We start from the raw sequence: 17,090 nt of genomic DNA, 5'->3' as shown, positions 1-17,090 counted from the left end.
ATGGTTGCATGATATACATATGCAGCTCTCTGATCATAACACAGCCTTCATTGCACATTTCTCACTGTTGCTTTAATGTTAAGTTTAGAGCCTCTTTGTTTATAAATACTGCCACTTTAATTTTTTAAGATTTTAAGTAAATATGGCAACATAGAATTCTTCCTCTTTTCACCCCAGGAACCGACACACCAACTGGTACAACACACGCCCCCCTCTTGAAACGTTTAACTTACCTGCCCACTGTTAGCCAAGTCATCCACAGACAGAGAAGGGTCCAGTCTCAGGGATAACCCAAAGTCACAGAGACAGCAGGTTAAGTCATTTTTCACAAGGATGTTGGAACTCTTTAGGTCTCTGTGCACGATAGGTGTTTTGGGGCGACCACAGGGTGTGTGATCACTATGCAGATGGGCAATCCCTCGAGCCAAGGACCCACCCAGTTTCCAGAGGTCCTCCCAGCTGATAATGTGCCGTGTGAGATATTCCTGCAAGTTTCCTCTAGCATGGAAGGCAGTGATCAACCAATACTGTTTACCAAGATCTGTCTTACGCTCCTCTGCTGTCAAGAATTGGAGGATGTTCTCGTGCTTGAGGTTTACATCTGAAAAAATGTCTTTCTCAGTTTTCCAGGAAGCATATTCTTCATAGGGGAAAATCTTGACTGCCACAGTTTCATACTGCTCTGATGTGTTTTGCTTCAATTTGGCTTTATACACTTCAGCAAACCTTCCTTTGCCAACAACAATATCCAACTCAATGGGCAGCAATTCTGTGTTGTGGTTGATGTTGTTGGCACAGGTAGAGCTGATGTCTGAGCGGTCATCATCTAACATAATGGCACAAACATCACTGCAGTCCTTATGTTTCCTGGGCTTAACATTCTTCTCCCATGCCTTGTTGAGCTTTCTCTTCTTATGAGTGCGGTAGGCATAAAAGATAACAATCACAGCAACAGAAATCACCAGTAATGGGACAAGACTTATGATTGTGACTTTGGAAATTTCACCTTCCTCCTCTGGCTTATGAGGGTCATCTGTAAAGAACGAAAGGAGGGCATACATTAAATGATATAATAGCTTTATGTATACAGGAGGCTGACAATAATTATAATTTTTATCCAGAGTGCAATACATGATCACCTCCACTAACAGTAAATAACAAAAATTATCACTGCTTTCTTACCTCAAAATGTTGTTTTGTATATAGGCCTCCACTTACCAGGACTTCCCTGTCTGCTTATTTTATAAAAAGCCAGAACTGAATGAGCAAGAACATAATGTAATTTAATAGCTTTGTTCTTCTCTCAGGCTCTTAATACGTTATGGATGAAACCTTCACTTTCCTGAATACAATAGCCAAAGTCTCCTATATTTACTCTGTCGATGTATTCTTGACAGATCTGCCCCTTTAACCAGTAATTACTAGAACACATTATTTTTCCTAAGAACTGGATTGATAAATAAATAGACAATGCAGCATGTGAATTCCCACTTGCCCAGATCACTCCAGATCCAGTATATTTCAGTGGGATTCATGTAAAGACATCTTCAGGAAGCCTGTCCGCACACAACTACTGCAGGCTAATATTCAGGCACAATATGTACGCCTGCAAACACATCTGAAAAACAAAACTCTTTTTTTAGAGTGTTGCTAGAACAAATTCAAACACCTGCGTGCACACAGGTGTTTGAATCCTGCAGGCACAATCAGGCATCTATGACACTTCTGAGAATTGTCACCCCCCACGTACTTTTTGCATAGATTTATGTAATGGAAAACATCCTCTGTGTGTCACTTGCTGGCTGTACGCCGGCTGTCCTGTTGTAAAGCAGCTGACAGTTCACTCCAAACTCCTTAGCTGGTGCAGTCCACACACTAACATGTTCTTAGGTGGAACATATAGGGATAGGGAATAGAAGAACAATACAGACATATTCTAGAATAGTGAGATGTTCTGGGAATGGTGCAGAACATTATTCTAGGGTGAGAGCTGCCCTATCGCCTCTAGATGTGACCTTTCTAGTTCAGTTTGGCGTATTTTTTAGGGAAGGTAAACAGTTTAAAAGAGAACAGTTTTATTCTGAAAATAGATTAAAGAAGGAAGGTCAGAGTTTATCTGGACCTGATTTGATTGGACACATGGAAATGTACTCTCCCAGCCTATTTCTCCCTTCGAGTCAGAGCAAACGTACTATATTATCTTTCCATGAGGGAGGGGATTGATTGAAGAAGCCCTGGGATTCTAACCTGAATGGACTAAAACAACTGAAGCTGCAACCGGAGTTAAGCAAGCGGCTTGTGTTGGCAGCAAGACGCTCTGGCGGATGCTTACAGCCAAATCAATGACGGATGCTTACAGCAAAGTCACTGACTCAGGTTCTGTGTTATCAGGCCCAATAAGTCAATAAGAAAAAGAAAAGTTTAATAAGCTCTGAAGGGAAGTTGCCACTAACTACATCAGCCACTAACCTCTGTTTCCCCTTCTTTGTGCCTCTCAAAATGAAGGTGAGCAATGCTGAAAGGGTGGGGGAAAAGAGCTTACAATTTGAACAAGCAGTACCTCTGACCCTCTAATTTCATATATAATCACTTTCCCATTGGAAACACAGTTAGCTGGCAAGCAGCAGGAGCCATCAGCTATTCAAAAGGCAGGTGACGGGACACCTGAAGAGTATATTCTTTTTTATTTGGAAGAAGGCCTGAATCCTGAACCAGGATGTGCTTCCTCTGTTTGAACAGTTCATCAACCAGATGTAGAGCAAGTAATTCAATCCTAGCCTCTCTCACAGGGTTACAAGGAAGAGGAAGTGCCTTTCTAGCACTGACATTCCCGGCTAGCACAGGTCAGTGGCATTCACTAGCAGCACCTACAAAGAATGTATTTCCTTCATTTATGCAAAAGCCAATCCCTTTTAAGCCAATCCCTTCTTCCATACCTATGCAAACCACAAATGCTTATTCTCAAGTGATTTCCCTTGGCAACAGAATGTTAGTAAATTTTAGACTTTTTAACTTTTAAATAAAAAAAATACTTAAAAGTTCATCACAGATTACAGGCACCCCTTCTGCTTGAAGAGCAGTTGAAGAGGGGAAAAAAACCCCATTTTTTTTATGGCCCTTACTGGAGGAATATATTTAGAAAGTCCAATGTCACTGTCAGTAAACAAGATTTGCATTGCTTATTCCCATGTGCATTCTTTGCTCTCAGAAAATCTGCTTTATAAAGAACTTGGGAAACACCCTGGTGGAGGAGAACTGACTACGTTGTGGGATGGCTGTTTCGGAGTTTTGGCTGCAAGCAGGCCACAACTGCATGAATGCCACTATGATCTGTAACAATCAGATAAAATAGTTTTGATGAATGTTTGGGGTTCTGGTTTGTTTTTGTTTTTTTTTTTTCTTGACCACAGAAAAGCATTCTTGAAGTTTGGACTCTGCTCTTGGAACTGAGTAATATGTCATCTATATCATATGGTATACTTTTTAACAAAGATAAACATGCCTCTTTAGGGACCTTTAAGCCCTTTTTCTTTGCCACAGAGCTGCAATATGTAGCCCAGATATTTGAAATACAAATGTCTTTCTAAATGAGGGGAAAAAACCCCAAGATGTGTTAGTTCTCCTTCAAATTTCTCCCCATGAGTCCAAGCAGCTGGAGGTATTCAGTGCATGTTTAGCTCTAACTGAGAAGAAACTCACCCAAAGCTGCCACTCCTTGAGTGTTATGGCTACCTGTCTGAGGGTCTCCGATCATTCCTATAATGCCCTAGAGCAGGCTGTATTAATTTGGCCTACAGCTGAGAAGTCTCCAGCAGACTTCACAGCCCCTTTGGCTCTTCCTCTTTTTGCACAAGAGAAAGCTCTGCTTGTGGTGCAGGGGGATTTCTGGGTGGAAGGGAGAAACTGTTGATGTTGCAAATGTCACTTGAAAAAGAATGAAAAAAATGTTTTAATCAAAGCAGAAGCTGAGCAGTTTGGCCACTTCCCCTGAGCGCTCTATCGTCCTGCACCCGTGCTGCAAAGTGACACATCTGCTTTGGCACCATCCCTTGGAGGAAGTAGGGAGGCAGGGGGTGAAAAGCATACAGCTGCACATCCCCACCTAAAGCAGCAGGGACGAAGGGTGTGCTCATTTTCAGTTTTTAAGACACTAGACAAGTCCCACTCAAGGCTTGGGAAGTGCAAGAATGAGCACCCAACAGGGAGAACTGGGTGCCAGCTCTGACAAGGCTGAACCCTGAGCTTAAAACAAGGGGACTGAGCTGCCTGCCAGCAGAATTAAAGGGGACAGCAGCAGTGAAGAGCTGGTGGCACTGAGGGGCTGGTCCGAGCAAGGCACTTCTGGAACCGCCTTTGATTGTGACTGCTGATATGAGCAGAACAAAATCATCCCTTCCAGCACAAGCTAAGGTTGGGGTACTTCTCTTTTGAATCTGTGTAGAAAGTCAGGGCAGGATCAAAATTCAGAGCATATCTGTATGTTTGCATAGGGCTAACCAACATTTTCTGGCTTGACTACAGGAATCTAAGAATAAATATGTTCATTTGCTTATAAATAAATACCTATGACTCAAACCCCATAACTTCAAAAAAGCTTCCTCTTTCTGAGCACTGGAATGAGCAAAACCTGGCTGCACAGGCAGGCAAGGAAATGGTTAAATGAAACAGCCTTTCAGGTTTTGCAAACATGCTCCTAAATAACTTTCCCCAGCCAGAACTATTATTTAGGCAGATCAGTCCTTTCTTAAGCTTCAAAAGAGCCTATTAATATAGCATAACAATAGAGAAGTTGAGCTAAAAGAAAGCTTCCTGTATGCGGTTTAAACTAAGCACAAGCCATCTGCACAACCCTTAACACTACCTAAGCCTTTAGGGAATAGGGCTCAGGTGCCAAGGAAAATGGAAACACTGTACAGCCCCTGTTCAGTCAGGAAGCTTCAAAGCACAACAGCGCTTTGCCTGCAAATTCTTTAGGTTGGACTGGGTGCCTTTGATTGAACTTTGGTGTCACTGAACTTTGGAAACAAGAAATAAAACAATGGCAATAAAATTAGGACTTGCACTTTAATGCACAGGGCAGCAGAAACGCACAGCCAGTCCTGACAGAACTACTTCAGTGCTGTTTGCTGCTTGTGAGAATACTAAAGTTGTTCCCTATTCAACTGCTAGTCAAAGCCACACAGTAGGGCAAGACTATATTTGATACTGGCAGAACTCAGGTTAAACATACCGACACTGATGTATTGCAAGCCTGTCCAGTGTCTTAAAAACACCCAGAAACACACAGTCACAAAATATGGGCCCAGACCCCGGACTGTGATCTAGTTATTTTGCAAGCTCCTGAGACACAAAGCAGCCCTTTGAGCTGACTGGAGGACAACTCCATTTTGCAGCAATTCTGAGGTTTCAAAGTTTGGTTTCAATTCCAAACTGGAATGAAAACTAACACTTTTTGAATGTTTTTGCATAAACAGAATTCTGTTCAAATGTTGCAATTTGGCAAGAGATGTGAGCGCTGAATCCCCACCAGTGAGGGGAGACCAGTCTGGGGTATGGGAGCTCCAAGTTCAAGTCCCGCTCTGTTTGATTCAGTGAAGACCTATTCATTTCTGATTATTCTGAATCAGGCAAATGCGAGTTTGAACCTTACGTGTGTACCAATTTCTGGGCAAGACACTAGGCAATAAAATATGGAAAAGTCTGCCCACCTCTTTAGCGCTACTTTCTGGATGAAAACTAATTCCATAAAGTGTTTCTTTTTCAGTGAGATGAAGTTCCACTCTGAGCAGCTGTTTGGGGTAACTTAGTTTATCTCTGTTGAAGAATTCTCAAGTGACAATGAAATTCTGTAGCTCAGTGTCTCACGTACCTTCCTGATTTTGGTCTTTTCAGAATTAAAACGGCTTGGAAATCTCCAGCAAAACATTTTTAGATGGGAAATGCTGATTTTCAAAACAGAAACTCTGCTTCTGACATTCCTGTACTTTTCCCTGAAACCCCTATCTTGAGGACAAAAGTGGTATGAAAGTTGATCCAACTTTTATGTTTAAAAACTTCTGCTAATTTTAGAGGCATTGTTTTCTGGGCTTTTTGGATGGGGGTGGGGAGCATTTTTATTGGGGGGGAAGGGGGCTTTTTCCTTAGGAAGATGGTTGATCCTGACAGAAAATACTTGGAAATAATCAAACTCCAATGCTGCACCTCAAACTAACCTGCATTTTTTTTACCTTGACAGTTTCTTGGAAACACTATAATTTTCCATCCTTGCTGGAGACAAAGAATTTTTTTTCAACTTCACAGTTTTGTGGGGCAGGAAATCAGTTCCACCCCTCCTTCAGCTCTATGCTGAACCATCTGATTGCAGGAGACAGAGATTACTAGATTTTAAAACCAGAGTGGACTCTATCTTGCTATCCAGTGGAAAATAAACCCAGATTTTCCTCCAAGTTAAATTCTTGCAGCCAGTTCCTGAATTTGAGAAGAGTTTTTTTGGACTAGGTAAACCAAGTCTGCCAAGGCCAGTAACTTGTGTTTGAGCTGTACGTCTTCATCTTTTAGCCTAAAGAGGATATTGCCAGGGTATCCAAGACACAGTATCTGCTGAAGCAGCCTACTGGAGAGGAACTAGCTCCAGTAGTTGGCAAGTCTGCCCGGCCTGCTATAAGGGCTCAAAGATAGTACAAGTGACAAGGTAAAGCCATCTCTAGAGCCTGTTTCTAAAGCTGTCTTTCTAAAGCACTGCCATCCTCATGGCTTAGAATTTGGGCCCTAAGAATGTTTGCTCAAAGGTGTGGGAACTCATTCACTTGACCTTTTGGTTATTTGCCTGCCTGAATGTTGCTCTGCAGTCAATGTATGGCTGGCAAACCAGACCCAGCCCTTAGAGCACTTAGTGCAGGCCACTGCCCAGTGCCACCACTTACCTCTTTTCCTGAGAAGTAGTAAGGCAAAGATATGAACAGTTTTGGAGAGCTGTGACACACTCACTGCTGCTCTCCCCTGGGGGCCAGCAGCTTTGCCTTTGGCACATGACTACCCACAATCAGGTGATCAGGACTCAAGACATCTCTATTATGCCCAGGGAAAATCCCCAGTTACGTGATCCAGTTATATGTGTTACATGTTGGAATAGTCATGCATATGCATCCATCACCTGATGGGAATGGCTGCATCTTAGTCACGGGGGCGGGAGGCAGGCAACTTGATTGCCTCTGCGTGGCTTACTTCAGTGAAAAGGCTGGGCAGCAATGATGTAATGGATGTTTTATCTACTGTAAGCAGAATTTCATTTTTCAACTGATTGCCAAGTATGCTATTCAGCACCCAGGAGGTTTAAGAAACTCTTAAGCTCTAAGACAGAACAAATATTTTGTTGCTGTTTTATTCCCTCACTGCTGGCTAGGAAGTGTAATTCCTTTGCTGGCACAGCACTCATTTGTTTAAAATCTCCCACCCCTGGATGCATTCCCTTCTTATCTCTCCCATTCTAACAGGTCACTTCACTGTGTGTACATGGCATCTCTCACACATTTCGACTTTTGTAGCTGAGCTTTCCTACTTAGCGATATGAAAGCCGACATATTCTAACTTTACATGATGTGACTGTTTCTGTGATACATGCCTCAGTTATACAACTCAGTGTCTGCTGCTGTTTGCTGGTGGTTTTCTGGAACAAATCAATCTCTCCAGTTTCAATATGTTCCAACAGATGCCACACATTAACCACTATTTTTATTCTCAGCCTGAGTTTCACCCCTCCAACCTTTCCCAAAATATTATGTTGCCAGTGTTAGTTACAGTTTGTTTCTGTCTGTAATTATTAAAGTCTCTTCCATGACAACCTGATAAAAGGTTGGCCACATTCCCACACTTATTAAGCTCTCAAGTGATGCAAATTGTAACAAATATGCCAACCAGACTGGAAGAGCTCTGCCTAGTTTGTTTTTACACAAATCTGTAACTGAGATCTGCATGGTTATTTTCCTAGGAAGCAAACAATATAAATACAGAGCAAAACAAAATTTTGGCTTCTTTTGCCTCTTTCCATTCTACTTCCTTTCTATCCCACTAAGTGAATCAGACGTTCAGTATTAGACAGCCTCTCCTTTGGTTACATACAGCTGCAGGCATTGGGTGGGACCTTGCGGCTGCAAATACCTAAGAGGAAACATAGAGAACAATGCCAATATACAAGCGGTGAGAGGCTCTGTGCAACGTTGTGTAATGCTACTGACCTCTTTTATGGGGCAGCTGGAAGACAGTTACCTTCTGAACATGTTAGTTGGGTAACAGAAAAACAGATTAATGAAAGCCTTTGTTAAAATCCACTTGGAAGGGGTCCAGCTGTAATCGTCTGCCTTCTGCTGTTCCTTGAGCACTGGACAACTCATCACATGAGTATTTATGGCCTGGTGGCTGTTTGTGCACAGTTCTTAAGTCTGCTCTTAAGTCTGAGATCCTCCTATGTAGTCAAGTAAAATCCCTAACGCTTTGACTCTAGTAAGGAGAGGAAGAGGAGAGAGAGAAAGAAAGGAAAAGACAGGGGCAACATGTTAGAGACAAGTGAGAGATACCAAGTTAAGGAAATTCTAAAACAGTATCCATATCTCCTGCGATCTGGGCACAGGACAAGGCATCACGCAGACGTGCTTGCAGTGGTTCAGGCAGCAGAACAATACCAGGTCTCCCAGGTAACAACCGTACACAATGAGCAATCACAGCACTTGACACACTGCAAATCCATAGGCTGTAATTCGTTCTAGCAAATGACTCAGCCACAATTGATTAATCATATACTTACATCTCTTACACTCTCAATTAGCAAACTTAGTAAAACCATGATCAATGTGAAGATTGTTAGCAGCACAACACCCTCCCCCCTCTGACACACTTCCCCAATTAGCTTTATTATTCTCAAACTCTTGCTGACCTATCAGTCATCTCTATCACTGACGTTCTGATATTTAAAGGTAACTGTTTGGATGATTCAGATAATCATTAAAACTTGTATACATTGTTGCTGCTAAAGGTTTCTCCCATATTACCACCGGGTGCAGTGCGAATGCCCAAAATAATGACCTCGTCTTGCAGTACATGAGGAATAAACAGAGACTACCTGAACAATCCAACAGGCACCTCAGTTGCCAACTGCACGGAGATCTGCATAGCATGGCAAGACAGGTGAGGATGAAAAACGATCACCACGTAAGTGATTAGAATGACTCTAAACCAAATAGAGTTGGGCTACACGTCTGCAAATCCCGTTTCCAAATTTTGAGATCTCTGCATTTTTGCTTGGATTTGAACTCGATGCCCAGGATAACAACTGCATATATAACGACGACAATACTTAAAGGATTTGTTTTCCTGTCTGCAGTCTCCAGTGCTGGGGTCATCCTTTTGCACGTCGCTGAATGAATGTGTCTGAACGAGCCTGCACAACAGGAAGAAGTTGCACTGCATAGCAGGTAGGTCATGCACCGGGTAACACGCAGGTATCCCATTTCCTCAGCTACGATGAGTGCCTGGTCATCTCTGCCCACAGAGAACAGGTCAGACGTGAGGCTGGAAAGAGCACAGTCCTACTTGGTCCCTTTGGGTAAACAAGCCTTGACCTCAGCCAAATAGCTTAGGATTGTTAATAAAGAAGAACTTTGTTAGGCATTTGTCATGCTCGCACTGGCTGATGAATAGAGGCTGTGAGATGGTGCGGAGAAGGGAAGGCTGAGGAACAGAGCTGCCCAAACACCAAGGGAGGCCTGGAACCATACAAACAGCTACCGACAGACCTGGTTCATCACAACAGGTCAAAACACAAGAAGGCAAAGCAAGATGCAGAAGATCCACCAGACACAGGGAGGAAAACACCCTGGTGGCCCAGTCCTGCACTCTTCTTTTCCATGACAGCAGGACCAGGCCCCTGTCTGCCACCTAGCCAAATTCTAGCCAGCCAGGGCCTTCCCCCCCCCGATTTTGGCTAATCTTTTCCAGTGGTTTTGCTCCCTGGCTTTGCCTTCTGGTAACGCTGACATTAGACATTTGAATAAATAATAATTAAAACAGACTGGCATTGAGTTTTGCTGTGAAAAGCATTTTTCCAGCACAGGGGTGTAAGCTGCTTGCCAGTCACTCACAATTTTGTTTGGCAAAAAAGAGAGGGATTAAAAAATAAACACAGAGTAGCGAGATTTGCAATGGCTACCTGCCTCCTGTATATTATTTCTCCAAGAGCTACAGAACATTGTTTGGAGTGATTCCGCACACAGTATTTTCCACCAGCTGCCCGTGGCCTGAAATGCCAGTGATCTGAATCAGGGTCAGAAGCCCCCTGACACAGCAGAACTACAGGCATGTTTAGGCACGTGCCTGACTGTGTCTTGCTTATTTTGCAGATTGGCAATTTAAATGAAAGTCAATACAAGAAACAGGCATTTGATTTGGATGTAACTACTTCAAACATTTCCAAAGCCACACTTGGGTGAGTCACAACACCTCCCACTGCCCAAAACCTTTAGATGTTTGTGTCTAAAAATGGAGTCAGGAGGTTTACCCTTCACAGTCAAGACCGATACAAGCCAACAGTGCCATAAACCAATTCTTCTAAAAGCAGTAACAGCTCAGCTGTGAATCACTGGAACGAAGTGACTAACCTCTGGTGGAAATTAGAACTTTTTGCCTTACCCACAATTTTCTTCCTTACCTCAGAAACACCAAGAACAAACTAAATCTGGTCTGCCTTAAGTGTGCACCCAGGGGAAAGAAGAGCTAGAACACTGATCATTTATAGCAATACCTTGAAAGGAAAGGCTGCGATTATCAAGTGAAAGATTACAATCTTTTTTATTGTCTGTTTCTGCTAATAAATGAGTACGATCACTTTTTGATCAGGCTTTTTTAGACTAGCTTTTGTCCACTCTCTAAAACTATAGGATGTGCAAAAATACTGCAAAAATTCTTGCTCTGGTGTACAAGAAATGTGGAGAGAAAAAAAGGCAAGAACAATGTACAGAATAGATCTGGATGACAGTCATTCCAAAGGCAAAATTATTACAGGCTATTATCTAGTTGTCTGGAGGAGCCGTGGACCAGCTGGCTGTGATGTTCTGCTCAAAGTTAAACACAGACAGGAAACCGCATGTCTGATACTGTAAAAATCGTTTGTCTTCCTGCCATGGCTAACCAGGCAAGCAACCCAAAGGGGCTGTTTTCATTTAAAAGAAACACTAATCCACAACAATAAAAAAGGAATGACAAAGCCTCAATTCTCCCCCTCCCAACTGGAGTTAATGCTTGTGTTTGTGAATGAACTGGAAATACTACAAACTGAGGTTTTACATTACTTTAATTTTTATCTGTAGTTATTCACTTACTACATGTAACTGCAGGGCAGAGTTCTCATGAGTCGCCTAGATTGCTTACAGCACATGACCTAGAAGGAAAAGCTCCACTCCAAAGAGTGAAAGGAATTAGGGTAAGAAGACTGAGTTTTAATCTATACTACAGCTCCTTTTAGGCTGCTCTGGAAGTGTGAGGGGGGCTGCAGAGTTGATGGGAATGAAGGCACTTGGTGTTGAATTTATAGAACGGTTTTCATAAACATACACACAGAAGACACACATTTGTCAGAGCGATTGTATTCGGCTACATAGCTCCAGGAGAAACAGCTTTATAACAAATTAGCCAAAATCCACAAGGGTGTGGCTCGCTTTGTATAAAAACTCTAGACAGCCGACACAGTAAGATCTTTTCACCAGGAACACATTCTCTTCAATAAAATCAAGGCAATCTGTTAGAATTAGGTCCTGGGTCTACCACCTGTGCTCACATCAATACCAGTATTTACTCCAACTCCAAGCCCACCCAAGTAAGGGTTGGTCATACAACCAGGGATCAGCAGTCAGGTTGTCTGGTTTCAAATCAAGCTTGGGGAGAGGATGAGGAAGAGGGAAGGAGGTGGCACTGGATATGGACAGCCTGGGCTAAGGGAGGCAAAGACTTTCTAGTTTGCTCTTGGCTAATCTGGTGTGGTTTTGCAACCTAAACTAGTTAGCCTTCTTGGAGGGCTGGGAAGCGAGAGCTAGAAGCCACTCACATAGTTGTCCGCCTTGGTGCAGTCACGCGCCATGTTCCCCAGGAGTGTCCCAACCTTTCATTATCTCAGATAATGAGGATTTGATTATATCCTTTTCTGAGGAATTTACAGGTGATAAGGATGTGTTCTGTGTGCCATACTCATGTAGAAGCGTGTGCACACAATGTTCTCCACAGCAGGCCTCACACTTGCCTGCGAGAGACGTGACTTAGTCTCAGTAAAAGAATCACTGTGGGATCCAGCAGGTAGGAGAAAATAAAGTGAGGTGTGCGCATGCACACATGCACATCTGTGTGTGCAGTATGAGGTCCACCAGCACTGTACACACCTGCACTGCCTTTACTGTATTTGCAGTGGTCTATATAAGCATTCATGAAGTAGAATGGGGACAGGTTATGTACTTGTGATTTGGTCTATACTCAGATTTCACTGGTTTAACTGAACTCACATACATGTCCTTGTGCCGTAGGTACAAGCATGAGGTAGCATATCCATCAGTGAAGGAATCTCCTAGCTACTTCACGCCCACCACAGAACAAGTGCAGATGGTCAGTTACAACAGAGAAGCTGACTTTAAAATTCACATCCTATCAAGTTACTCAGTAGTATCTGTGTTATACAGGTGCCACACTACGGCAATACAGCCTTTTAGAAGACATTTGCCTCTTGTTTATGTTTTATAATGTAATTGGCATATGTTGCATTTGGTGTGTAAACAGAACAACTCTAAACGTCTTGCTTTCATCTTTCTTTTCATCAACTTTTAAGTGCAATATCTTGAGCTGAGTATCAGACTTACTTCAAAAGGAGGACAGCCTGGCAGGAAGAAATATTCTCTGAACACAGAAAAGAAAGGTTGAGATTTTGCAAGACTCAGAAGAGACCAGAATATCTCCCGCCACTAAAAGTTTTCCTCCACAAAATGTGATTCCAAAGTCCATCAGTATGACACAGTTAATATTACTTGCAAGGTATAGCCTAGGAATGCAGGGTAAATTATTAAACCTACCTGATGGAAAAATGAGCATATCATTACATTCTTCACCTGTACAGGAACACATGAACATCAATCCCCCATCCTCCTTCTTTTCCCTCATCAAACACTGCTCTGAGCTGGAGTCATCCAACATGTGACCATACAGTGTTTTCTGGGGATCATGGCATATTGTTTCTAATGTCACATTTTCATCATTCTGTCTCCTAAAAATGAAAAGGAGAAAATTGAAATCAAAGAAGGAATATTTTACAAAGAGAGCAGACAGGACTGTGCCTGCCCGAAATTTGCCTCTTTTGAGAAGTCAAATGGGATTTAAAGAATATCATACGTTCTCTGGCTTTCCTGAATGGGGTAAATTTGGCTGTGTCTGGGCTCCTCACACTGGGGCATTTGTACAATGGCACAGCTATTCCTGTATCATATTACCACTAAGCTCCACTGAGTGCCTTTGAAAATCTCACTCAGAATTATTCAAGCTAATGCTCAATGAACTGCTGTGAACTCCAGAACATACTTTTGGTTTTTGTGGTCACTGTGCAGACAGTAAAAATCTGCGGGAAATTATGATAAAAACTGAATTATTTCCTCAAAATCTGAAGAATTTCTAGTGAGTTGGCCTTCTCTTTTTGCTTTTGAAGCCTACAATCAGCACAGTTTCTGCACTGAAGGAGTTATCCTTACATTATTATTTTTTTAAAAATAAAACCAGTACCAACCATAGAACTGGTGCAAGCTAGAGTTGCCTTGCTGTCAGGGAAATATTTACAGCTGATAATCTGGACCATATTCCTGTGTTTTGTCATTGTCCACAGATTTCATTTCATTGACACAAGACTCAGAGGTAAAGAGCACTTTAAACACAGTTCTCAACTCATTTGCCTTTGGGATAAATTGGCATGAAAAATCCAGGATGTATCTTAAATTGCACTACAGCCACTTTGTATGGCAATAATAGACACTGATCACTTGCTAAAGGAGCACAGGACAAATACAGGATAGCACACTGGACTGATCCTGCATTTCAAGTGTCTACTTCCAATTACGCTGAACATCTCATCAAGTCAATGGACGCAACTAATCCCTCAATAAATGAATTAATTATGTCTTTTTGTAAGTGGTTCTAATGTTCCTAAATCAGCAGAAATGTTGTAAATACTCAGTTCTGTTCCTTTTGTCCACTTATGAACTCACCAGTGTTTCTGGTTTTCTTTGGTAGGATTGGCTTACCATTTATGGAAGGGCAAAACCCCAGTTTTTAGATTGGAATGCAAGTTTAGAGTCAACAAATCCTAAAAAAGTGTTACAACTCATTTTCATATACTCCCGATTCCTTTGAACCTAGACATATGCTATATAAAAAGCACCACACTTACATCAGATTCACTACATACACAGAAGAGTTTTTTTACCATTAAGAGAAAGTATTTCTACCTATACACGGTAAATAAGCTTCCTTGATAGATCTACATAATCTAGTTCACTTTGAAACCTGAGAGAGAATTGCCTTTCTTCAGCAAATGCCTCCAGAATCCTCTCTGAGTCTCAAATCTGTTTCTACTCTGAGTGCTGTGGGTGGATGCAGCTTAATGGTTTGAGCAAAAACATGCGTCTTTTCCAATAACAGCATAAGCTGGAACAGAACTGCTTTAGAAGAAAAAAATCCCCAGAACATTTCATATCAGAATTGTTGTTAACCTCAAGCAACTCTCAGTATGCTGAGCATAGATATGAGTTAGAAGCGAGAGGGCAAAGCCTGGTGAGGTAGCAGGAACATTCTGAATATCAGAGCAATCGAGGAAAGTACTAAGTAATCATGAATGAGGGTGTGCTCCCCTCCCCACCTGTACGAAGAAATAACTTACCATATAGCGACACAGACTTCACTGTTCTTCTCACAGATAGAAGTGATGTTGCAGTTGCTCTTGCACTGATGTTGGTTTGAGCAGGTTGTTACTTTAATGTCACAAAATTTGCATAGGTTTGACATTTGCAATCCATTTTCCTTACTTCTGTCTACAGGTGACATAGTTTCAGCTTAAGGAAAAAAAAGCGAAGGAAACTCAGTAATGATAGATTATCAGATTGCGTTATTGCTCATTCAGCAGCAGCAAACATCCCCTCCCACCTTAAATTGAAAATCTTTGATCTTTCACAGCTACCAATTTTCTTTGCAACAGGGCAAGTGCCACAGTGTCAAGATCAGGTTAATCAAAGTGAATTTGAAAAGTGAAACCAACTTCTATTGACTTCAGAGGGAGCAAAAATTGCTTTGCAATTTGCAGAATCAAGCTTATTCTGAGTTCGCACTGAAATAACTACTCTGCAGTCACCTGTTTGCATTATTCACAGGCAGCATATCTGTCCCCCACGTACAATATATTGCATCATGGCTGTGTGCCAAAGTAACTGTGGATACCATAGTGGGAATGCACGTTAGGTGGGTGACATCATTATAACATGGACCATGATGAATTTTGCAAGTTTGTCTTTACTAACCTGAAGCATAACCTGGGTGTTGTCCCTAATCTGCTTACTGTTCACATAGAAAAACACAGAGCTGGAACTGGCTTTCGACTTAAGGTAGACAGTCTGCTAGAGGTTGTGGGGGAAACTCAAGCTGGAAATGCAATAGGGCATCTGTGCAGCTCATGTAATCTGCTACTGGAGTCTTCCTGGGGGACATGAACTCAAACTAACTTGCAATGACAGTCTGTCTTGTAGAAGTCTACTTTGACCCAACAGTTACATTTCTGCACCCAGGCATTGAAGAGTTACTTGTTTACTGGTTCCTAGTCTTAGTACTCATCGTCTGCTTCAGTGTGGTAGCAGTAAGGGAAGAGATATTTTTTGTCCCAATGTATGAATTTCAGGAAACATATTTTTAGTTCAAAAACTATTTTGAAAAGCCAGCGTGACTACAAGGAACAGAAAATGCCAACATAAACTTTTTTCTAAAGCTAAAATGAATATGCAACTATCTGAAGTGGAGCAGACTATCTACAACAGTTTCAGTCTGACTCACTTTGTAATATATTTGGAAAAGTAGGTTGAACCACTTTAAGGAGATACTGGGCTTCATATAGCACAGCCCTTCTCTTGTAGCCACCTGCATGTTAAAACTATGTTCATATTGCTCTCTGTGGCCAAATGTTGCTAGTCAACCGATAATAGGCAACCAGGGATTTGTAATTTCCCCCTCTCTCCTCCATTAGCCGAGAAATCAATTTTTTTCCTTCTAGAACTCCACTATTTACTACCATTAGGATATTTTATTACAGGAATTAAATATACATGCTTTTTCCAGAGGAAATAAAAAGGCCGCTTGCTAACATTTTCAATGGATTTCTGAGCCATTGTGAAGGACTGAGAGAAAAGTCTTCCCTCTTCATTCAAATCACACATTATTCTCATCACTAGCATGCTCTGGTACTGACCTAAGATCTCTGATCTTACTGCCATTGCAATCAGTGGCAAAACTCCCAATGATTTTAATGGTACAGAAGAAGCTCCTACACAGAGGAGAGGGTTATGATGAGCTCACTGGGAACACTTACTCAGGTAGAGAATGCTGGCGGTATGTTATGGGCTGGCTGAATTTTAAGCCCCAGGTGAACACTTCTTTTCTTAATTGTGTTGTAACAACTCCCAGAAGCCATGCAGAAGGACAAAGCCTCATTGAAGTAGATGTGGTAGGAACTCAAAAGGTCTTGAATCTAGTGTTCTATAAAATATGTGTTAATATAATCATCATTATTGCTCCTCTCTTCTGGGTGGTACCTCTTATTTACCACATGTTGAAGAGAAACTGATAGCTGTATTGATTTATCTGGGTTCCAGTAATGATCAAAACAACCTGATAATGAGGGACTGTCCCTCTGAACAGTAAGAAACAATCTATGGTCCAAAAAGCCTGGATGAACAATAGAGACAAATATCAAGGGAGAGATGAAGTGACTCACCCAAGTTCACACAGGAAAACCTGTGGCAGGGTGCCACGCGGCT

The 17,090-nt window shown here is 41.9% G+C and overlaps 1 protein-coding gene across 1 annotated transcript; it reads right to left on the bottom strand.

The window, feature by feature from the left end:
• Window positions 1-233: 233 nt before the first annotated feature.
• LOC104083682 (TGF-beta receptor type-2) lies at window positions 234-15,114 on the bottom strand (the record flags this gene model as incomplete). Its single annotated transcript, XM_009587241.1, has 3 exons — window positions 14,951-15,114; window positions 13,101-13,291; window positions 234-1,033 (listed from the first exon to the last, which is right to left on the bottom strand). Coding segments are annotated over exons 1-3 (1,155 nt in total), but the record flags the coding sequence as incomplete, so codon positions are not given.
• Between the last annotated feature and the right edge of the window lie 1,976 nt (window positions 15,115-17,090).

This window comes from Fulmarus glacialis, unplaced genomic scaffold, assembly GCF_000690835.1.
Source record: "Fulmarus glacialis isolate BGI_N327 unplaced genomic scaffold, ASM69083v1 scaffold41271, whole genome shotgun sequence".
Classification (NCBI taxonomy): domain Eukaryota; kingdom Metazoa; phylum Chordata; class Aves; order Procellariiformes; family Procellariidae; genus Fulmarus; species Fulmarus glacialis.
Note: the sequence above shows the minus strand (reverse complement) of the source record. Positions and strands in the feature narration are given on the sequence as shown.